This window comes from Rhipicephalus microplus, chromosome 10 (genome assembly GCF_043290135.1).
Source record: "Rhipicephalus microplus isolate Deutch F79 chromosome 10, USDA_Rmic, whole genome shotgun sequence".
In the NCBI taxonomy this organism is placed as follows: Eukaryota; Metazoa; Arthropoda; class Arachnida; order Ixodida; family Ixodidae; genus Rhipicephalus; species Rhipicephalus microplus.
Genome location: NC_134709.1, coordinates 8,355,462 through 8,378,674, shown reverse-complemented (window position 1 = coordinate 8,378,674; position 23,213 = coordinate 8,355,462). Strand labels below are relative to the sequence as shown.

Here is a 23,213-nt window from a genome sequence, read left to right as displayed (position 1 = left end):
TTTATGAGTCAAGTTTCAATGCTGAGTTTTGCAACAATCGTGGTTTCGGAAAGGGGAAAGTTGCAGAACACCGACAGACTCCACAACGAAAAGAATGCACTTCAGCGTTGTGTAGCTACCTGCTCGACGACGTCCGGAAATCTAAGTACAATTCTTGACTCACGTCGGTGCTTGTTAGTGACATTTTCTTCGAAGACACTGCAACGCCTGCCGGAGCTAGAAGTTGCTGGTTGTAGCACTCTCGTTGTAGTTCCCGCTTCTGTTACTTCTGTCTGCGTTCCCGCTTTAATGACACCACGTGATACCAAAGAATACTGCATTTAAACTGTGTTTTAGATCTAATAATGACAATATTATAATAAAAACAGTAATTTAATGCTCATAAATGGGTCAAAATATTCTGCACGCGTTTATTTTTAATGGGTGAAGTTAACGTTAAGAATTGCACTGAGCGGCTTTCAGAACTGCTCACTTGGCAACGTTGGGTAGAAATAACAACATGGAGGTTGAAAACGTTGACGACGCTCATGTGCACAAACGAAACATTTCTCAGATCAAAAACAAGAAACGGAGGCTCGAAGAGTACCTGAAGCTTAAGCGAGCCAAGCAAAAGGCAAGCACCAGTCGCACATTTTGATCGTGTCAGCTTTTGCTGGCCGCACTATCGCGATAGTATAACCCACGTGGCTGGTGGGTCGCCGATTGAATGAAACACATTTAGAAGATCGGTTCTGCTTCGGTTAGTGTTCCCTTGCAGAAGTGTATTCTTACCTAGCATGGTAGATTACCCGTGTGCGGCATTGGCAGTTGCGGCTTGTACCTGTTACTGTGATAATTTCCGACCTCTTGCGGTCAATGCGAAAGTAAGTAATGGGGGACAAATGCCACATCTGGAGTTTTCTTCTCAGTTCTGCGCTTAATGTTACTAATTTGAAGATGACTCGCCAATCAAGCAACCTTTTGCTCGGATTGCACTTTTGCTTAACCTAATGCCATATGCATTAGGTTAAGCTTGTACTTCCAACTGAAGCGGGAATATTATGACAGGTTTTTCGAATGGCGACTAGTCTGTGCAAGTTCATGTTGAAATTCTCATAGTATAGCAGTTACTGAAGGGCTAAATAGCGACAAAGAAACTTTCATTTATCTTTCTTCAGCAACATGCTTTGCGCATTTCAACTGAATTTGTCATCTTGGTTCGAACGCGCATTATGTATATCTGTCAACCAGCTGAGCTTTGGTGATGAAGTAAAATCATAACCGATTTTTCTAACTCTGACAGCTCAAACGGCAAGCACAGAAAAAGCGTCGAAAGGAAGCCGAAGCCCTTGGTGAAAATGTAAGTTTTTTTTTCTCGTTTTCATTTACATTTAAGCTGCCAGAACCCATCCATAAATCGATACACTCCATTCGTGTACCTATTTTTTCAGGCACCTCCAAAGCAAGAACCGCGTACCATTGAAAACACCAGGGAACCGGATGACACCATGGTACAGGCAGATGACGAAGAGGTGCGTATCTGTAGAGCACCGTTTTTGCTTCTGCATTAACCCCCTTCATTTGTAGAAGACATCGAGTCACTACTGTTCACCATGTGCAGGTTCAACTGGATGAGGCAATGGACGAAATGGCTGCGTACTTCCGAAAGGAGTATGTCCCCAAGGTGCTGCTTACCACAAGCGACAACCCGCACTCGGTAAGTTTTCTGGAGATGTCAATATTTGCATTAATGATTGAATTTAGAAGTGCCTTTGGGTTTCAACATGTTTTGTTGCTTCAGTGTACACAGCAGCTTTCATCATCTCTTATTTGCTCAAATCCAAATTCCCTCTTGTACTTGTTTCATTGTGCTGTATAAGTTAAATTGTGCAGCGTAGTACATGGCACTGCTAAAGTTCCAAAACTAAAACGTGTAAAAATTTAAAGCTGTTTAGTGTTCAAAGTTCGATGGCTCTTTGTCACTTGCTGTGAGTTCAGACTTTTCACATGTTGGTTTTGGGATGTTAAACCCCACATATCAATCAATCAGACTTTTCACATGTTGCAACTGGACCATAAGCTGTTTGCAGGGACTATAGGCATTGTGCATACATTAGGAGCTGCCACAGTTGAGCTGGCACTCCAGAATCACAGCAGCAGGCTTGATAGGATGCAGGGGCAGGCGACATAAGTAACAGCAGGCCCCAGCACTGTATTCTGCTGCTTCATGCGTAGTGTTTTTGTGTTTGTTGCCTTTCAAAAATAATATGTTAGCAGGTGCCTCAGACCCTCAATTTTAGTGCATATACATCATCTTGTAGTATTGTGTTATCTACAATATCCTTGTCTTGTGTTTCTGTGGTGCCCGTTGCAGCGGACCATCAAGTTCTGCCGTGAACTCAAGCAGAGCATACCCAACACCGATTTCCGGTGGCGCAATCGTTCGCGGATCAAGAAGACTGTCGAGCATGCCATTGCACGTGGATACTCGGACATTGCGGTGATCAATGAGGACCGCAGGCATCCCAGTGAGTTTCACTTCAATATAGCATGCGCATATTTTGTGCATAAAAGCGCTGCCACTTCTGCAAGGCTGTTTTGGCATCATTTCTCTTTTCCTTGCTTTCATCATTTTCTTTACATGACCACTAGTGGTAGTACAATTTATACAAGCGCATGGTTGTCTCTGAACAAGTCCAAGTAAACTAAGTGCCTGATATGATAGCATCTGAAAACAGTATTTTTACCAGTTTACGAAAAATATAAAATTCTTACTGTTGTTTTTCCTGCACCTCTGGGTTTTCAATGAATTATGTGCATAAAAGCGCTGCCACTTCTGCAAGGCTGTTTTGGCATCATTTCTCTTTTCCTTGCTTTCATCATTTTCTTTACATGACCACTAGTGGTAGTACAATTTATACAAGCGCATGGTTGTCTCTGAACAAGTCCAAGTAAACTAAGTGCCTGATATGATAGCATCTGAAAACAGTATTTTTACCAGTTTACGAAAAATATAAAATTCTTACTGTTGTTTTTCCTGCACCTCTGGGTTTTCAATGAATTATGTACTTCTGATAAAAAACAATAGCATTTGAAGGTTGTTGAAACCTTCAGTGAAATCAATTAAAGCTCATTAAATGCAAAGCTCAGAGCACTGCCTCGCACTCGGCAACAATGGTGGTACTTTTGGCGATTACGTTATTCGTGCTGTGTAATCTATACCACGTCTTGTAACCTTTCCAATTCCACACAGTTTTATTGATTAACTATTAGATAACAGACCATGGGTACACAGTGTCTAGACTCCAACAGCACAGAATCTGTCTGAAAAGATTCGGAAGTTTGAAGACTGTGTCTGCCACCACCACAGGAACATGCAATCCTCAATGAAAGGAAGCCATAGCCCAATAGTGCCTCCACTTCACCCTTGCTGCCCTTGATAAAAAAAAGCTTACTTGTAACAACTAATAATTACTTAAACTGGTATCTAGCACAGTTTTACACTCAGTCAACTTTTTCAAGGCTCGTACATATTGCTACAAGCATGTTGACATTGTCTGGGACGACGCACTTGTGTGCTTGACGAAGAGGACGGAGTGCTGTCTCCGCTTGGTCGCTGGTCAACCGGTGACGCCGCTACTGCTAATTTGAAATATATCTTATCCTCAGCCTCGTCGGCCTGGCGTCTCTTCTCTCCCGTAGCAATATAATTGTTTCCAAAATAGTAAAAAGGTATCCCCTCCCCTATGTGCCCTTCTTTGGCTACAACCGATTTCCCCCTTCTGCATCACCATGTCTGAGCCATTAAGACTAAGCTGGTTCTTGCAGAGGCATTATTAAAAGTTCATCTTAGTATGTCTAAAGTATTCCTTTATAACTTTTTCAAGAACAACAATGAAATCATGTAAGCTTTAGGTATGCAATAGACGATATTGATTTCAAAGGTCTTTGAACAGATATAATAGTTTTGCCTTAAGAAGAACTTGGCTTTGCAGTGTCATTGTGACATTTTTGTAAGTTTTTTATATTTAGCTTAAAACTTAAAAATTTTCCACCCTTCTAGATGGACTACTTCTGACACACTTACCTGATGGGCCTACTGCATACTTCAGGATAAGCAACGTGAAGTTTTGCAAGGACATCAAGGTTAGTGGTCTAACTTTCTAACAAGCTTAAAGAAAACACTGCATGGCTGTGAACACTATTTTGGAGGCATTGAATGTGGAGAATTCTAGCTGCCACAGGACAGCCAGCTTCAGCCCTGACAGGAGATAGTGTTGTAGTCGCATGTGCTGGAACCATGACAGATCAAAAGTTGCCTTTTGCAGATGAGCCCAAATATGCCGTTTGTGGCACCAGATAAGGTTGTGCAGCATCAGCAAACAAGCATGTAGATTGGGATAGAGTCTAGCAAAAATGCTTGATCCTGCCATTTCTTGGTCATGCAGAGCCAAATTAATGCTGCTTTTGTAATTGCCTTTTCTTTGTAAGTTTATTTTATGTACTGTTACTTGTACACACCTGGCATGCTGTCACTTAACTTTTGGGGCCTCCTACCAATAAGCTGAACTTCTGGCATGAAAACAGTACCGACAATCCCTTCACGTTGACTACATTCTCAGATTCTGAGCTACAACGGGGCTTTACTGAAACCATTTGTCGCAGCAAATCACAGCCCTTTTCGAGCGATCGGCTCATGTGGTCTTGTTCACGCAGGGTCGTGCTGCCTACAGTGCGCACCGTCCAGAAGTGATTCTGAACAACTTCAACACAAGGCTGGGCCACTCCGTCGCACGCATGCTTGCATCGCTGTTCCACTATGACCCCCAGTTCCAAGGGCGCCGGGTCGTAACCTTCCACAACCAGCGAGACTACATCTTCTTCCGGCACCACAGGTTGGTCTCCTGTAGCAGTCAAGGGAAGCATTCAGCCTATTTATTCGATATATAACAATAAAACGGGCATTAATGCTTCAGATTATTTAAAAAAAGCGTATTATCAATCCTCCCGTCATGATCACAAATTTAAAGTACGGCCATACAACCCCAGAACGGATCTTTTTAAGCATTCTTTTTTTCCGCAATCCATTGTTGAATGGAACACGTTACCAGCCGATGTAGTTGGCCGCAAGACTGCGGATTCATTTTATGAGGCTCTGTGCCCCCCGCAATAATGCCTAAGTGGCGCTGCGGGTTTTGTTTCAAATAAAAAAAAAGGGAAGCATTCAGCCTGGTCACCTTAATGTGCCTGGTTTGAATTTGTCGTACGCATTTGCGGACGCAGGTACGAGTTCAGGAATGCAGAGAAAGTGAGCATCCAGGAAATAGGACCCCGTTTCACGCTGCGGCTGAAAAGCCTACAGAAGGGGACCTTCGACTCCAAGTTTGGAGAGTATGAGTGGGTGCTAAAGGTAAGGGGGCCAATGGTTCATTTACAGAGAAATGTTACTGCGTACTTTCATCACGCTGATACTTCTAAATATATTTTTGAACAGCTTAACCCTTTGCAGTTCTTTGTCTGCCAGTGCCTGACATTGCAACCTAGCACAGCAGTCCATGGTCGGGCACTGCTGGACAAATTTTTTTGTTTATTTGCATGCACATTTGTTCACCACATGATCTGTCATCTGTAAAAAAGTAAATATTTTTTACTTAAGCTTTGCGTTTCGAATCGGAGCAGATGGAAGTAGGAAAGAGTTTTGGACCGCAAAGCTTTCCACAGAACCTAACAAACACTCGCCGACTCTCTCCCGCAGCTACTGCTCATCTGTTTGCAGATGACAGCAGCTGCGTTTGTGGTTGTGTATGGTCATGCTGATATGATAATAGTTACAGGACTAAGAGTTTTTGTTTGTTTGTTTTTAGAATTATAGTCAGCAGGAAAATACGCAGACACAAAAAGGGAAGAAAGGTTAATAATAAAAAGGATTACAAGATCGCTTCGTGGCATCTCCACCCAGTCTCACTGCAAGAAAAAAAACCTATGCGGTAATGGAACCAGTGCTGAACCAAACACCAGTCAGTTGGTCACTCTCCCCATGCACTAGTTCAGCACACACAGGACCAAATTTGGTAGAATTTTCACATTGTGAAAGGGCCATTATACTATCTGGATGCAAGAGTAGTCAAAGTGTAGCTTGATAGCCAACTTGATGGTGCCTAAACTTCTGGCTTGCTTCTACCCGATATCCTAAGGGGACAAGGTCATTGTTGAGAACATTTTTGTTTCTTGGCCAAGAAACAAAAACACTACAACACATATTAAATGTTAAATTAAAATTTTTGTTTTGAGATGTCAACCAGTTTTCGTGTTATAAAAATTTACAAGAATTCTCAAGTTCTTTGTTGGTGGAAAGCCTGGCACACTGTTGAAATGTGCCAGGGAACTGGTACTACTTTGTATGTTTGCCGACATGATTTTGCACCTACCGACATTTTTTTCAACTGCTTTAATGATTTGTTGCTGGACATCAAACACTTGCGATTGCGCTCTTTGGCTGTTGACTTATGAACGGCCTACAAAGTACGTTTTCGAGGATGTGAGAAAGAACCGTTTTGTGAACTACTTTCAATAACATTGCTGCTACGCTTCTGTCGATACAGATGCTGGTTTACTAACTCAAGCTTTTGCTTTTGGCTTTCACAGAGACATGAAATGGAGACCAGCAGGAGAAGATTCTTCCTGTAATCAATACTTCCACCAGTGCAAATGCTGCCATCAGGACGGGGCCACTGTCCAAGTCCTCTCTAGTGATTGGGCACTGACTTTTAGTCACATCCTCACATCCAAGAAATGCTGATCGGCCAGAACACAACTTCTGATATGTTGGTGCCACTGGGAGAGCCATTGTGCTATGTACCTTGTTCTCCCAGGTGTGATGCGACCTCCAGAATCACTAAATGCAGAATAATAAAAAGTTGTTCCAAAGCGTCACTCCCTGTCAATCTTTATATTAAAAGCAGTGTGAAAAAAAAAAAAAAACACTCACACCCAGAGCAAACAGCAGTTCCCAATGAAATGATCCAAAACCACCACATGGTCCTTTCACCTGCATCAAGACAGCATGCCTGAAACAGTTTGTGTGCAGACAAGACCACAACGTGTTTGCTTGAAATGTTCTGTGTTCGATTGCTCCTTGAAATCACCTTCTTTGCAGGAAGCACATGTGCAGCTGTGCACATGCAGAGGAATCGCTGTCTTCATTTTCTCTTGGAGTCATCGGAAGGAGACAGGAAGCGTTTCCTTTGCTTCAGCAGGTGGCCAAACAGCTGGGGAAAGACTGAAATGGGGAGAGGCGGGGCGATGTTACAGGCATGTAACTTGCAGCGCATAAAATTTACAATTCAGACATTGCTCACATGCTTGCATGACAAGAAATTGAAATTGGGTCTTTCCTTAGACCCAGCAAAGAGGGCCTTGTGTAAAGCACTTTGTATGGCTAATGAATAAAGCAAAAGGCAATGTACATGCGCGCCTTAAAGGAGCATTGAGAGGATTTGAATACACTGCAAAAGGAAGATAATTTTGTTTCATCAGTATGCAGCATCAATGCTCCCTACACACCGGAGTCAGACAACACGTATAATATATTCCGATTTCAAAGCTTTTTGTCGCTAAACATTTGCAAGGCAGCTCATCTGCAATGGACATTTTCCTGAGTCAAAGCAGTTTGCGAGCTCTGCGTTTCACATGCACCTTAAATCACAGAAATTTATGTCATAATCACTGGATGACAATTTGCTCATTGCTGTCTATGTGCTCCATGAGATAATGACGGATTTGCTGTTAGTATGCGCCAGTTGCTGTCTTCCCATGATGTCACACTGTTATGAGAACACAGAGATGCCACCTCCTCGATGTCAAAACCAAACATGTTTTAGCGATAGTGGTAATAAAATTTGTAAACACCAGTACTTTTATTATTAAGAGCAACAATATTTTTTTTTATTGGTGTCGGTACTTTTTTAAATAGTGCAGCATGCTCTTTCAGTCCTGCTATAAAAGATCATTTGTGCCCACAGAAAGTAGTTGCTCCATCCACAAATCCCATGCACTGCAATATTGAATTAATGACATCAAACGTACAAACAGTAGGTTACAATGCGATTGTGGGTGGTTCCATATCTGCTTACAGCATTTGCACCTAAATATACAAACTCTAGAACGTTCCTGCACTTATCCTCCCATGTTCGGGAATCGAACCCGCAACATTGTGATCAGCAGCAGAATGCCACAGCTACTAAGGGCCCTGCAACACTTTTCCAATTAGCCCTGCAATGCATTCAGTAAAAGAGCTTATTACCTGACGAATTTGCAGCGGCGAAAATTTTTAATATCCATCCAGTACAAGTGTAGTTACTAAGATTCGTTGCATGCTCTTCTCTCTTCCCGACAAAAGTGCTCAAAGCAAAAAAAACTATAAAGCAGAGTTGACTTGAAGTGAAGTGAGGACTGCACTAGTCTATAGCTTTTTTTGCTTTTCGGACAGCGATTATTAACAGGGACACGTGCCATCACCAGGAGATGACGTCGCCACTAACACGGCAAGGACGACACGGCGCCTGTAAAAAAGATGGGTCCTCCTATCGAAGCGTCAGCCAGCCAGTTTGAGGCACTTCCACTATTCACCCTGATTATCCTACTACATTGTTTCCATCCGTCGGCTCCCACCTAAAACCCGTGGACGAGATGTTTAGCACGCCATGGGCACTACATAACGTGTGCAAAGGAAATTGGTTTTTCAACTTTCCAGGCTCTGCGTATTGCCTGGCTTTTGTTTTAATTATGAAGCTTTTGTACATGTGTTTACTCCTCAAACATAGTAGACACAATTTTGCATGGACGTTACTCTGCATCCACGCTACCTATAACTAAAAAACTAATTTTTTTACACTAATAAAATTTTCATCGGAATTGGCTTAAGCAGCAATTTCTAGTAATAGCTTAGTAGTATAGTATCACCGTGCACTGTAACATCTGTTCATTTATTAATAAAAAGCATAAAAATATTCACAATGCAGTGTACGTTATACATACCGTAATTTACTTCCATAATTGTTAATGTTCACTAACATGAGACATGATTTGCCAACTGAGACTCGACAAAAATCTACCACTGCAGCGAAGATGTCTGAGAAGTAAAATGGCTATATATCTCCCTACTTAACAGAACTGCTAGATGAGTCTCGAAACAGTCTTTTATTTTGACCTCCTGAGGTTTTTTTTGTACGGATTCTATTGATTTGCCTACAAGAATGTGCACACAAGCAAAAGTCACGCTACAGACTGAATTTTGTTTCTGAAAGGCCGCGTTTGTTTGAAAATTTTCCAGAACAGCAGCGACTTACAGGGCAAGTAGGAGCCAATGACAAGGATGACGAATATGTAATAATCGAAGGAGAAGTTGAGATGGTTCGGCAGAGGGTACGTGAAGAGGCCTCGTTTGCGGATGTATGGCAAGGCCGCCACCATCGTCACAATCTCGCCCTGGGTAGAAGAGTAGCGCTTGAAAGTGTGCTTGTAAGCAGACCAGTAAACGAAGCAAAATGCTAGATGGGTGTTCAACAAAAAGTATTATACTTAAACCTCGATGTAACGAACATAAGATATAACAAAATATTGCTTATAATGAAGTCAATGAAAAATAGTCTTGCAATAGATACAGTGCTAGAGAAATAAACCATTACAATGAGCTTTCGGATATAACAAACTTATTCTCTTGCAAAATGCAACTTTGTCATAACAAAGTTAGAGTGCTAACAACCCAAAAGACCATCACTAGGCGGCATTACATAGGAGGTGAATATATTCTGAAGCAGTGATTGACGCTAAGAGAAATTATCACAAGATATAAGCACTACAGCAAAAAACAAAAGTAAAAGCTAATATTGTTAGAGGCCTGTGCAACTGATAACGAAAAAGATGGCTAGACAGTGGTCCTAAAGCAAACACCAACTTTTGGTTTAAAGCATATATTCTAATTTGTTGATTGTGTATACAATAAAAGGTTGTTAATTTGGGTTTCAAAGGGCCAGAAAAAAATGTCCCAACTGACGAAATGCCAAATTATCCAAAGTGTCAAAAAAGAATAAAGAGAGGCCAATGTCCACGCATTTTCATTTTCTCGATGAATACACAAGTTCAGTAATTCTCACAAGAGCAGTCACTACCAGCTTTATTTTTCTTTGTTTTTCAAATGTTCTCACAATAACTTCGTTCATTAATTTTTACCATGGTTATTTACTGTTTTGTTCATGCATTATGTATACGGCACACTTCTGTTCAACCACTGTAACTGCTCAGTGTATGAGGTAGCCAGGTTCCTCTCAAGCTACTCAATGCAGGCATTTTTGCCTGGTGTTCTTGCAACCTTGTTGCAAAATAAACTCAATTCAATGAATTAAAAAAAAGCAGGAACTTTAGTCATTCACAAATTAGTTTATAATGTGATAGCGGCGGCTGAAGACCTACGCGTCTTAAGGGCACCTCACATGTATTTTTATTAAGGCCCAGTTTCTTGGTAACTGGTACGTGTAAAGAATTCGGATTTGTTTCATTATATTCTAGGGCGCCTCTTCTCTTAATGGAGCCAGAATTACAATTTCAGTTCAAGTGTTGACAGTTTTGCAATCTTTTTTGGCGATGCTAACAGCAATATGGGCTTGCAACAATTGGGATGCTTACCGACACACCAGTTGGATACAGCACCAGAAAGAAGGAATACCTGCACGGCGCAAAGCAGGAACACATGACCGATACAAATAGCATGCAAAGAGGTGGGTCATATGAAAAAAACTTTTAGAAGAAAATATGTTTACAGTAATGGAAAATGCACAGACTGACATTTGAGACTCACAACTTTAAAACAAGATTTTAAGAATTTCGCTTGCCATTGAACTCATATACAGTAGAATTCCTTTACTGCAGTTAAATATTTTCAAACAAATCATAACATCTAAGAGCCATATCTCACCGATTGTGACAAACAGATTTTTTATATATTATTTTCGTAAAGGTTGCCTCAAGTACAAGGGCGCTTGGTAATTTGGACTGTTTGGCTGTTGGCGACGATTAAAAACAGCATATAAACAACAATTGCATGAGGCGAGACAGAACAAGTGCTACAAGTACAACAAATTCAAGTACATCTTGTGATGTTTTTTTTATACACTATAATGAGAACAACACAACAAGAAGAATAGACAGCACGTGTGCAGACTTTCAAATCAGTTGTGGGTCTAAGCACGTTTTATTTCTATTCATGTGGTTGCCCTTGACAAAGTGATGTCAACCATCTAGCCCAGCTTGGTGCTCTTCGTCAAGCCAAGAGAAATCACACACTCCAGGTGGGGCCCAACCTACTCTCACCTCCGAATCTGAACATACTATAGCTCTTTTTTTCACGATTAAAATCTGCCGAGGCAACATAAATATTGTCCCATTTAACTTTTTCTCAATGTATGAAAATTAGGGTGCATTCTGTATTAAGGAAGACCATGAATGGGAACTTTCTGCTTTATAAACCTTTTTCCACCTCGCACACTCCTGGTTACGTCTGGATGGCAGAGTGGCCTTATCAGAAAGCTATTGGTCCCAGGTTGAAATCCCAAACGAGAGGAAATTCTTCACCAATGAAGAAGATTTCCAAAATAACCATGTAGATTTCCTTGTTTTGTTTAAGAGATTTCTGTTTTATGAGAGTCTAAGGTAGTAATACACATATTTCTGAAAGACCAGTTCTGCCTTAGATGCACATAAAATATTGCAGTTATCAGTGCCAGCACAACGAATACAAGCTCTATTAGTTAGCTATTTTATAATGAAATTGTTGCATTTGTAAGATGCACAGTAAGAAATGTATATATTATATCGGGCCAAAATTTACAGTAAAAAGCAACCTTTAATTGGTATTCGATAAATTGAACATGGCTATAACAATTTGTTCGACATCACATAAAAGAGTAAATATAACATGTTCCGTTCATGAAATTAACATACTCTGACAATGAATGCAACACAACTGTAGGTCAGCCCAATAAATGACGCTCACTCAGACGTTAGATAAATAATTTTTTCACTTAGGGCTCGCGTTTAGTCGAACTAACTGAAATTCAGCTCAGCCAGGTTCACTTGACCTCAACAAAACCTGGTTCAATTTAACAGGACAAAATTTTACTCGTTTAGTCTTACTCAGACTCAAGCATTAGTCTGACCAAGTCGACTTGTGAGCAAGTTTGCTGACCTGTGCAAGTAACACAGATTTCGTCGTGCTGTATGTGGCAGTTATCACAAGGATCGGAGTGCACTCTGCCAGCATTTGTTATCAGCACAGGCACCTACAAAGCAACACACATGCACGAACGTCACAACATTTGTGAAATGGTCCTCACCTGCACCAGGACAGCAGGTATGGGCAAGAGTTGTACAGCGTGGTGCCGTAGAATGCGTATCGTGTGATCTCTGCCAGACACCAAGCGACCAACAGCATCACAATGCCGAACTGGTCTTGGCACTGCACATAACAGGTTCTCACATCACCAACAGTCTTGTTTGCATTTCGGTGTCCAGAGTGCAGCATGGGCAATGGGCAAATGGAATATATTAGTAGCTACTTTCGCATTTCACTGTTGGAGGATGCACAAGCTGCTTCGTGTATCAGTAAGGATACAAACAAAATTAGTGAAGAATATAAGCAGGAAATTGCCTCATAATGCTGTAAGCAAAGAGAAGCACAATGACCAACTCGTGCATTTGCAAAAACACATGAAGCTGCACAACCATGCCTGTTGTACACTTGTCTCTTTGTTTTCCCAGCCTTCACTTTCTGTTACATTTATATGGTGGTAACAGGCACAAATTAAGTCCTTCAATTCTTGCCCACAGCACTGCACAGCAACAGACTCTATAATAGCAGCTTCAGTGCGATGCAGTGCAAACACAGTGCCAGCTGTTAAAATGAACTTCCCCATCCATGACCACTGCCATGAGTGATGCTGGCTAAGCTAATAAAAAGCTCGACACATTTACAGGAATGGCAGAGACAACATATGGAGGGGGTAATGTTACCGTAGCTCAATCAGCTTAGCAACATGAACTTTGTAACAGTTAAAGCTCGACGTTAAAAATACTGAGCAGAGGCACTCAGTGCTGCGACTGCAAATTTGCAACTCATTTTAAAAAATGCAAAACGATGGCAAATCGCAGGACCCGGATAACTCAAGAAAATATCAAGGTTTGTAGGGTGATTTTGATTGGTTGATTTTGGTTGTTTCAACATTCCAAAGTAATTCAGGTTACAGAAGATGCTGCAGCAGAGGGATCCAGATAATTTTGACCATGTGGGTTTCCTTAATATGTGCAGACATCGCACAGCACACGGGCCTCTAGCATTATGCTGCCATCTAAATTCAACTGCCATGACTAGGATCATGATCAAATATATAATAGTTTTTCACATTCAAATATCAGTGTAACAGACTGTGCAGTGAGAAATTTGTATGTAGTGATTTCTCCCGATCATCATCATCAGCCTGACTACGTCCACTGCAGGACAAAGGCCTCTCCCATGTTCCGCCAGTTAACCCGGTCCTGTGCTTGCTGCTGCCAATTTATACCCGCAAACTTCTTAATCTCATCTGCCCACCTAACCTTCTGTCTCCCCCTAACCCGCTTCCCTTCTCTGGGAATCCAGTCAGTTACCCTTAATGACCAGCGGCTATCCTGTCTACGCGCTACATGCCCTGCCCATGTCCATTTCTTCTTCTTGATTTCAGCTACGATATCCTTAACCCCCGCTTGTTCCCGAATCCACTCTGCTCTCTTCTTGTCTCTTAAGGTTACACCTACCATTTTTCTTTCCATTGCTCGCTGCGTCGTCCTCAATTTCAGCTGAACCCTCTTTGTAAGTCTCCAGGTTTCTGCTCCGTAGCTAAGTACCGGCAAGATACAGCCGTTATATACCTTCCTCTTGAGGGATAGTGGCAATCTACCTGTCATAATTTGAGAGTGCTTGCCGAATGTGCTCCACCCCATTCTTATTCTTCTAGTTACTTCAATCTCGTGGTTCGGCTCTGCGGTTATTACCTGCCCTAAGTAGACATGGTCTTTTACAACTTCAAGTGCACTATTACCTATCTCGAAGCGCTGCTCTTTTCCGAGGTTGTTGTACATTACTTTCGTTTTCTGCAGATTCATTCTAAGAACCACCTTTCTGCTCTCCTTGTCTAACTCCGTAATCATGAGTTGCAATTCGTCCCCTGAGTTACTCAGCAATGCAATGTCATCGGCGAAGCGCAGGTTACTAAGGTACTCTCCATTAACTCTTATCGCTAACTGTTCCCATTCTAGGCTTTTGAAAACCTCCTGTAAGCATGCGGTAAATAGCATTGGGGAGATTGTGTCCCACTGCCTTACACCCTTCTTGACTGGTATTCTTGATGGAATGACATAAATGACTGTGGACACGCACCTCAGGAACAGGCACGAGAATGCCCCAGACGACCATGAGTCGCGAGAGAATCTGGATGAGCGTCAGGAAGGCATTGCTGGACACCAGACCGACAAGACAATGGACCACCTGTCGGAAAATGAGAGACAATGCACAATAGAAAGAGAAGTCTTCACTGCATTTCCTTGTACCGTTATGAGTAAATGTGCTAAGGCTAGTTCCTTTCTCTTTCATTTGGCATCATTTTAAAAGAGCATTTTTTTTACATCAGTTCAGAGATGGCATGCCAAGGTTAAAACTGGGACAATTAGAAACTTACATCAATTCAAACAAACTCAAACTTTGACTACTCAAGTATTTTTTTTTAACATGGCTATGAAACCTTCAGCTAATTTTCCACTTTCGGTTGATTCATGTTTTTTGGAATCACAATGCAAAAAATTTTTACAGTAACATGTTTGTGGCCAAGGGGGGCTGGGACGCCGTATTCATACTATTAAGCTGACCTCATAGACTGTCGCTTAATAGTGGACAGTTAAAATCTTGAGTTGTAAATTCAGCCAACCAGCGACAATCGCTGAGGCATGAACTGATGTTCAAGTGGCTTTGTGTTTGCATGAATGAATAAAGTACACTTTTAATTTTCCAGAACAATGGGCACTAGTGTATTAGGTGTGCCAGTGTGTCAAGCATGTCGCATATTGGGCAGTTGTATGCATGGAGCAGCGAGCGAGTAGATTCGATGTAGCAGGTTCACGATTTTATCAGCACCTCACTAAGGCGCGTGCGACTTTTATCAGCTTTGCAAAGGCCCTTTTTTACACCTCAATGTGTACAATTACACAAGTGTCCTACACTACCAAGTTAGCAGCTGCTTTACAACCCTCCACCTACACAACAATGTCTTCCTAATAAAATTTTCATGTTTTTGTCAATTTCCTCCATTTTTGCTCAGTATCCCTCTGATCTCAAACAGCAAAAATCCCTTCCCAAGTTCTTCAACTGTAAAAGCAGTTCACCTCAAGAAGTGCCAGCGTCTGGAAGATTTCGGTGGGACAGGCAACCACTGGCCACAGGCCCTTGAAGGTGCGCTTGTGCATCAGGTACTGTAGCGTGCAGAACAGAATGTAGCCCCATCTGGCAGAAAACAAGAAGAAAAAATGGGCATCAGGTGACCATGCCAGCAAAATATTCAGTATCATGTCTCCAATACAAAAGCTGCACTCGAGGCCCTGTCCAAGTGCAAAATGAAATAATGCCAGCTTTATTATACAATAACACTGGGCCTGCATTGTATGCTAAATATGAAGATTCAAATTGATACCCTCCTGTGATCATTTAATGCACACATCATCACGAATGAGCCATTTCCAGTTAACTAGCAAGTTCAAGATAGTTGATTCAGTCAATTAAAATAGCAAGGAGGCCCTGTTGTTACTAAAGAGGTCTGCATTTTAAAGCAGAAGCTCAAATCTGAACAAAGTAATATGGAAGACACAGATTCAGTGGCTGAATTCAGACAACACAAACACTTTTTGCTTTCATTTGTGACCACCTCTACGTCTAAACATCCTTTTCGAACATAAATCCCTATTAAATAACAAAACTTCCTGTCACTCTAAACACAGATTAGGTTTTATAAAAGATGTTTTCAAATTGATTTAGTGACCTTAGCATTTTGCTGGCACGGAAGAAATGGGACAGACCTCACCTATTGACATGTAGAAGTTTGTAGCTACCAGCTTTGTGGAGACTCTTGTTATTACTCCCAGCATATATGTCTGCTATCCCAAGCAGCCATTCACAAAATTGGGAACAACTGTTACAGTAACTTTAGGTGTAGGTGTGAAGCCCCATAAAAACACAGTAAGAAAGTCACTTGAATAGATTACCTTGCGGGGTTTGGCTAGCTAAATCATATAATGGATCAATCTAACAGGCATCGATATTTGAACAGCTAAATTATGGCAAAGAGCACATGGCTGAAGAATGTACAATCTGAGTCAAAGAAACCGGTAGATTTGTCGGCAGGTCTTTCAGCCAATCAAACATGAATGCTTCCCAGAACAAAGCAGCATTAAAATAATATGGCTCCTGTTATAGCCAGAGCACGACCTACTGTACTGCTGACCTGCCTAGCTGGCAGTGTTCTATAGAGCTGCCTGTGCCCACTCTTGTTCCGAACTTCGCCGCTAAGGGGACGTTCGAGTTACCCCAGCTGAGAGCCGGTGAATGCACGGCAATGGATTGGTTGTCGCTGGTAAGGGAAGAGTTTCATCACGTTTAAATGTGGCCTGTATCTTGAATCGTTTTATTTAATGTGACTTTGACAATTTTTTTTATTTTAGTTGATATTTCAGTGCATTATTTTTCAAATAGAACCACAAATTAGATACAAACACACGTATCAGCGTGCAAAACTAAAAAGGATAATGACAGAGATGGGTTGTAAAAGGTACTGAACGCCAAATTTCTATTCAACTTGTGATACCAGCAGGGGCGGAAGCCAGCCACTCATTTTAAAGTTAACGTTAAACCGGATAGGGACGCGTGGTTAAACCAGATAGGGTAGCGTGGTGATTACTTTTTTGTTTTTACACCACAAAAACTCTGTCATAGAATAAATACTGTTAATGTGTGGTCAAAGTGGTCCCATTAATTTGTCCTGATTATTGACAGCAGGCGGATGGCAAGCACTAAAGAGAGAAGGCTTTAGGGGAAAGAGCAATCACCCCTACCGCCCCCTCTCTGTATGCGTCACTGGATACCAAGTATGTGTGTATACAACGGCAGACTTGTTACCATTGGCGTACATTGTAAAGTGGCCTACAGTAACTGTCTGGGCAAGGACTGCGACATTTGACAATAGCCCTGACGTCATCTAGCGCGCATAAAAAACAACCCACTACAAATGAAGTATTTCGCAGACAAATACCTTTGTCTAAACTGGGAAATATAGATTGCAAGTACATAAAAAATCAATTAAAGGCACTCTGCAAATATTTTGAAACGAAACAGCACTTACAATCACTTATTTAAGAGTTATTAATAGCACATGCTGTGGTTTAATTGAATACAAAAGATCCTTTATGTCCGTTGAAAAGGCTGACTCACTTGGAATTTTATGCTGCCAAATACTCAACCTGCACAGTATTTCTGAGTAAGGATTGGGTATTCATTCTTAAAACAGCTAGCTTATCTTGCAGAAACAGAACTGGAGATGTATTGCAATGCCAGATACCGTCCCTAGAATAATCACCAAAAGGGAGCGTACAGCTTTACGGACCTTTGCAAAAACAAAATTACATCTACTAGAATTCCTTGACAGCTGATTGCATTCCTGACCGTTTAACAGTTTCGTACCCTAAATCATACCCAGAGGTCGAAATTTCATTGCGGTGTTGCACGTGCAAGAGCCTACAACGAATTAATTCATGGCCATGCAAACTTTCCGAAATGGTGACTTAATGACGGAGCTACATGCGTTTGATGATACAAGAGAGGTTATTGCTCATTTAATTCTTCAATTGCTTCGCCATGCTCAGTTCACTAAATCGTTTCTCTTGCTGGCCGAGTAGGCCTCCTCGCTGTACGAGGAGCAAGAGAAGCCAGTGTGCATACCTCTCAAATTTAGGCGAATACCACATGGTGAAAATTTCCAGACCCGTACGACTTCCCTTGTGATAATGTTGTGGTTTTGGGGCATAAACCCCAACAACCATCGTTATCAGTAGGCGTACCAACATGCAAATATAGGTTTCTTTGGTGGATGACTCGAGAAGACGACAAAAAAAAATGTGCGGGCACATGTTGAGGCTGCCACCAACCAGTGCGGATGGGATAAGTTGCAGCACCCAGGGCTCATAGCGGAAGGCTACTAGAATGGGCCTGCTGGCTCTCCGCTTGCTGTGCAGGTGAGAAGTGCAGTAGGTCGCGAGCCAGAGATAACGTGACATCATATTCATATACACAAGCTGCTTACCTGTTTCTCATGACTGTTTCTTACAAGCTAATAACTGTCACAGTAAAAAATTAGTATCATGATTTATAGTTTTGGCACAGTATAGCTCTCATCTCTTCCATGCAGTTATCCCGATCACTATATGACGATTCATCTTAAGGTGTCTAAAATGCCTTTCGCGACTTTCACAGCCTTATATTGTAAACATTATCAAGAGCTAACAGAATGTGCTGCAGTTTAACAGCAGTTTTAGCAAAAAATACAAAAACTTGTACTTTAAATTGTCACTCCATAAAGTATTCATAGTTATTTCCAAGCAATTCAATGGTAACTCTACGGCAAGTCCAGAATAATATTGCTAGGCCACGCTAATTCAAAGCCACCAGCCACATTGACTATCAACTTGTGTCAACCCTTGGAGTGACCGCAAACACACTAATCATGGCTCATTTTGTTCTTTGCCACGTCGGCTATAGGTGCGCTACGAATGTCGCATTTTATCAACGCGATCGGACGAGCGAGCGCTCTTTCGAAGCGACGTTATCACCAAGGCAACGCCAGTTTGAGGCCAATCTGAAAGTAGCTGTAAGCACAGGGGAGGCCACACACTTTAGTCGACCTACAGGAAAATACGAAACGCAGCGCGAACTCCACAATCCCACCGCATGCGGCGACGGCTTCCAAGGTTTTAGAGGAAGTAATCACGTAGTGCGTGCGTTTTCCTCCTCCTCAACAAAACTAAAGGCGTAAAGTGCAAACGTGAGCCCGTGTGATAATTCTGCAGCGTGCAAGGTCGCTGCAGCCGGCACTGTTTTCGGACTAAGTTTTCAAATCAGCAGCAAACGGAAATGCTGCTCGATATGCACTGCAAAAATTCTGCGGTCGAAATCGTTCACACTAAAGGATAGACGTCTGGGCTGCCTACACGAAACTGAAATGAAGCCTCGGAGATACAAAGATATGAGCGAATCGGCAACGAACAAATCGAGTGTTCCTGCTCGTCTTGTTGGCGTGTACTCGGCGATCTTTACGCACCAAGACGACTCCAGGCTGACGTTTTCGTTTTTCTTTAACGTACACCTCAATCTAAGTACATGTGTGTCTTTGCATATCGCCCAAGATAAAATACGGCCGCAACACCACGGCGGTTTTTGAGTGTACAGGATTCTGAAAGGGGAAAAACTAAAGCAACTAAAGCATGGCATTTATCGGGCGAATGTTGTCGACCGCAAATCAAGCACACACTTTCAAAATCCATTGCGGGAAAGTTCCGATCACAAGTTTTAGAAGGAAGTAACTGGGGAAACTCACCCGGCACATTGGAGAAAATTGTACGCAGCCAAGTACAGCTTTCCGGCTTCCCCGGGCCCGCGCCTGGGCTTCGAAGCACTGCTCTGCGCTGCAGGCCGAGCCATTTTTTTTGGCGAAGGTGATCAGACGTAGATCAGCGGCGCAGCAGTCTCGTGAAAGTTGTCGAACTACGGTAAATTGGCGCTCAGCTTCGAACCATCCAGCTGTGCCGGCGGCGACTGCTCCCGAGTTGCCAGCGGCTTGGCTTGGCACTGGAGCCACTTGGAGCACTACTTGAGCGTCCTCTTCACAAACAACAACGTCAGAAGAGTGAGAAGAAAAAAAAGCGGCGTCACTTACGAAACGAACCGGTTTTCTCAACGAGAAGGCGCTCGTTTTTCTCCTTTCAGAGAAGACCTTCTCCAGCCTCTGTAATTAATGTAAATAAAGAACTGTGTTTTTTTTTTTTCGACAGCGTTGTTTGAGCAGAGCATAGAGCTTTATGCAATATGAAGTAGAGCATGGTTCCGTATGCTGAGCGGCATGTTACTGTCGCTGTACCGCAAATCCTTGAGCTTTTGAGCTGTACCAACGTTGGGTTGTACAAACCGATCTAAAAACGTTGGTTGCGCGACAGTAAACAGACTGTACTGTATACCTGTACCAAGGGCGGACATAGCCACTCATTTGGGGAGGAGGGGGGGGGGGAAGAGGGCCGGTCGCCTAAAGTAATATTTGAGAGGGGACGTGGTCTCTACATCTTGTTTTTACTATCAGAAAACCCATTCATACCATTAATAGTGGCAATGCATGCTCACAGTGGTTTCACTCATTTGTCCTAAAAGGTGAAAGGAGCTAGGTGGACTACAAGAACTGAAGTAAGGCGGGGTTGACACAGACCTCGGGGGTGGGGGGGGGGGGGTGCAACAAAAAGCAGTCAAACATGGGATACCACTCCTCATAAATATGGAACTTTCTTTTGATATCAATGGCAATAAAAAGTGTATTTGGGCACGGAGGAGTGACATATGCAGGAAGACGCAGTGATAGAATTGTTCTGCCAGAGTCTTATATTTTTTTCTTTTGGTTCCATTGGGCCTTCTTTGCGTGGAGGAAGAAAAAGAAAGGTGGGCGCATTACGTTACACCACCAGCATGATTTTGCACCCGTTATTTGATAAATCCTATTCTTTTCTTTCCATTTTTTCACATTGTGCTAAAATAACCCCGTCTTGTTAAAACTAGGTAATCATGTTTCTCTACCCTACATAATCCTAAATTGTTCACTCACACTAGCCGCCGGCTTTTTAACCAATGTCCCTTAGTGGGTAAGAGCAGCGCCTCGCGCTGGTAAGAGCCACAAGAAAGGATCAAGCAAGCTAACAATTTGCAAGCCAACCCGTTTTGAAGCTAGCAGTAAGTGTACCAGAGGACCGTTCTAGTATAGTGCCTAGAATATAGCCTCACCGTACCAGCAGAGAAAACTTTGTGTTCGGCCCAACACGTGACCTTTTGCACCAAGATCACACAAGCAACGAGACTTGCCGGAACTTCAGAACGTGGCGCTCAGTAGAGTCGTATACATTCTGTGGTAGCTGCGCTCTTTCACGTTTCGGTTACGGCTTCAGCAGTGAATGTTTGGTTGTGTTTCGCTTCTTCGCATTTAATCTCAAAGTTGCATTGGGCTCTTGGCATAAAGGACATCAGTTCTCTCATTTGACACCACTACCTTACTCTACTAATTAAAAAGCTAATTATTTTTTTTAATTTCTGTCTCAAATGATGCATTCAGACATTTGCCCTCGGCTACGAAAGAAGTAACTACGATGGCATCGAACAAATGTCGCAATACCCTGATTTTTGAGAATTTAGGACACATTTCTTGGAATAATCTGTATATCAAGAAGTGAACGAAAGTGTTCGTGCAAAGGGTAACAAATGTTTGAAACATAGATCTGTATGGCTGTCCGACGTCTGGTCCCATTGTGGGTTAAGCCACCGATTTGATCTGGCCGGGCCTCCGGCTCCCCTAAATATCAGTTTTTCAGGACTGCATTGAAAATCTTGTCATGTCATGTCTTGTTGAGACAGCTCACGTGACTTGTAGCTCAAGGCCAGAAAGCATAGCCAGAGGCGTAAACGTTGTGGTCGGGCTGTGGAGGACACCCCGCAGCCATACTAGAGATTTAGCTTTCGATTATCACATTTGAACTTGTTGACTGTTTAATATAGCATGGTTCAATACAGCCCTAAGCTATTCCTAAATTGGCTATACAATGTTGGTTGGGTCTGAAGAAAAGCTATACCTTCATGTACCAGCATTTCCACTTGATTGTTTAACCCGAATGATATGATCACTAGAAGCATGCTAAAGAACATTTATGAACTAAACTTCGAAACTTTACTTCACCAACGTACGTTGGACAACGGAGCGATCGGCATACCCTGCATGATAATACATGAAATACAGTGATTACCTCATACGTCATACGTCGTACTGTTTTCTTCCGTGCCACGTGTAATGACAAATCTGAAAGTCAGAGCAGCATGCGCACGATCCCAAAACTTATAAACGCGCGTGCGCCTAATTCGAAGTCACAGCAGAGTGCTCTGTACCGGCCCTTGACCACTTTACATTGTGAGACCAGAACGTGTGTATGGCTTCTCGTTGTGGGCGCTATAAATGTTTATTCTTTATACCTAAGGTGAGACAATTTCAAGCGCAACAGTTAAAGGGGGCGTTCTTGAAAAAGACGCTTTCATTTCAATCAAGCGCGAGTGAGGTTGACTATAAAACATCAGCGTAATATTTCGTGTGCCTTCTTTTTCTGTCCATGTGTTGTAGCGCTTTCATTTCATTATGATATATAGTCAGCATAAACAGACTGCGGCACTTTAGTGCCCCTTAAATTGACGGAATTTACAATTAACTTACGTTTCACGGGACCTAATTTTATTATTTACGGACTGCGCTGTTTATAATTTACGTTATTTCTCCTTGTTATTTACTAGGCTAACTTTTTCTCGTTTGCTCAAAATTGTGTCAATTTACGAAAGACAGAATATTCGGATTACGCGGACAATATTACGCGATACGCTGCTTTTCAGCGAAACGGCCATGGCGTTTTTATTTACCAAAAAAATTGTTTTTCAAACTCTTTGTCATCAGTTGTGTCATTGAACAGGCATAATTTTTTACAGCATTAAATGTATATAGAGTAGGCATTTTTTTTATTAAGTCGGCGCATGCGCGCCGGCTTAGACGAGACACGTGGTCGTGATTTTTGGTGGCTGAAACGCGACAACAGGTGCGCACCAAGCCACACCAAGTGCCGCAAACTTGCAAATATTTTCTGAAAAAAAAAATGTGCTGATGCAGGCCCCAAATATTTTATTATTTACAAAACTGTACTGTTTATAATGTGCGAAACTCGTCTATATTTCTTATTTACTATAGGCTATTTTTAAACTACGTGGACAAAATTATGAAGGTCTCATATATATATATATATATATATATATATATATATATATATAT

At 42.0% G+C, this 23,213-nt stretch overlaps 2 protein-coding genes across 6 annotated transcripts; one reads left to right on the top strand and one right to left on the bottom strand.

Moving 5' to 3' along the window:
• Nucleotides 1-456: 456 nt before the first annotated feature.
• On the top strand, nucleotides 457-6,912 carry LOC119181375 (ribosome production factor 1). Of its 2 annotated transcripts, none has more exons than XM_075874985.1 (9): nucleotides 457-613; nucleotides 1,283-1,339; nucleotides 1,431-1,511; nucleotides 1,601-1,696; nucleotides 2,354-2,507; nucleotides 4,043-4,125; nucleotides 4,696-4,874; nucleotides 5,263-5,389; nucleotides 6,625-6,912. In XM_075874985.1, the coding sequence occupies exons 1-9, from the start codon at nucleotides 500-502 to the stop codon at nucleotides 6,664-6,666; spliced, it is 933 nt and encodes a 310-aa protein (XP_075731100.1). In that variant the 5' UTR covers nucleotides 457-499; the 3' UTR covers nucleotides 6,667-6,912. The 2 variants fall into 2 exon arrangements, with proteins under 2 accessions (XP_075731100.1, XP_075731101.1); XM_075874986.1 differs by lacking the exon at nucleotides 457-613 and adding an exon at nucleotides 762-863.
• Nucleotides 6,635-19,944, bottom strand: Hacd1 (3-hydroxyacyl-CoA dehydratase 1). 4 transcript variants are annotated; one of them, XR_012886442.1, is made up of 9 exons: nucleotides 19,698-19,944; nucleotides 15,445-15,562; nucleotides 14,447-14,554; nucleotides 12,369-12,490; nucleotides 10,663-10,702; nucleotides 9,327-9,465; nucleotides 7,125-7,258; nucleotides 6,968-7,046; nucleotides 6,635-6,874 (listed from the first exon to the last, which is right to left on the bottom strand). XR_012886442.1 is itself a non-coding variant. In XM_075874987.1 (7 exons), the coding sequence occupies exons 1-7, from the start codon at nucleotides 19,799-19,801 to the stop codon at nucleotides 7,179-7,181; spliced, it is 711 nt and encodes a 236-aa protein (XP_075731102.1). In that variant the 5' UTR covers nucleotides 19,802-19,943; the 3' UTR covers nucleotides 6,910-7,178. The 4 variants fall into 4 exon arrangements, 1 of the variants encoding a protein (XP_075731102.1); XR_012886443.1 differs by having other exon boundaries at nucleotides 6,968-7,027; XR_012886441.1 differs by lacking the exon at nucleotides 6,635-6,874 and having other exon boundaries at nucleotides 6,910-7,046.
• Between the last annotated feature and the right edge of the window lie 3,269 nt (nucleotides 19,945-23,213).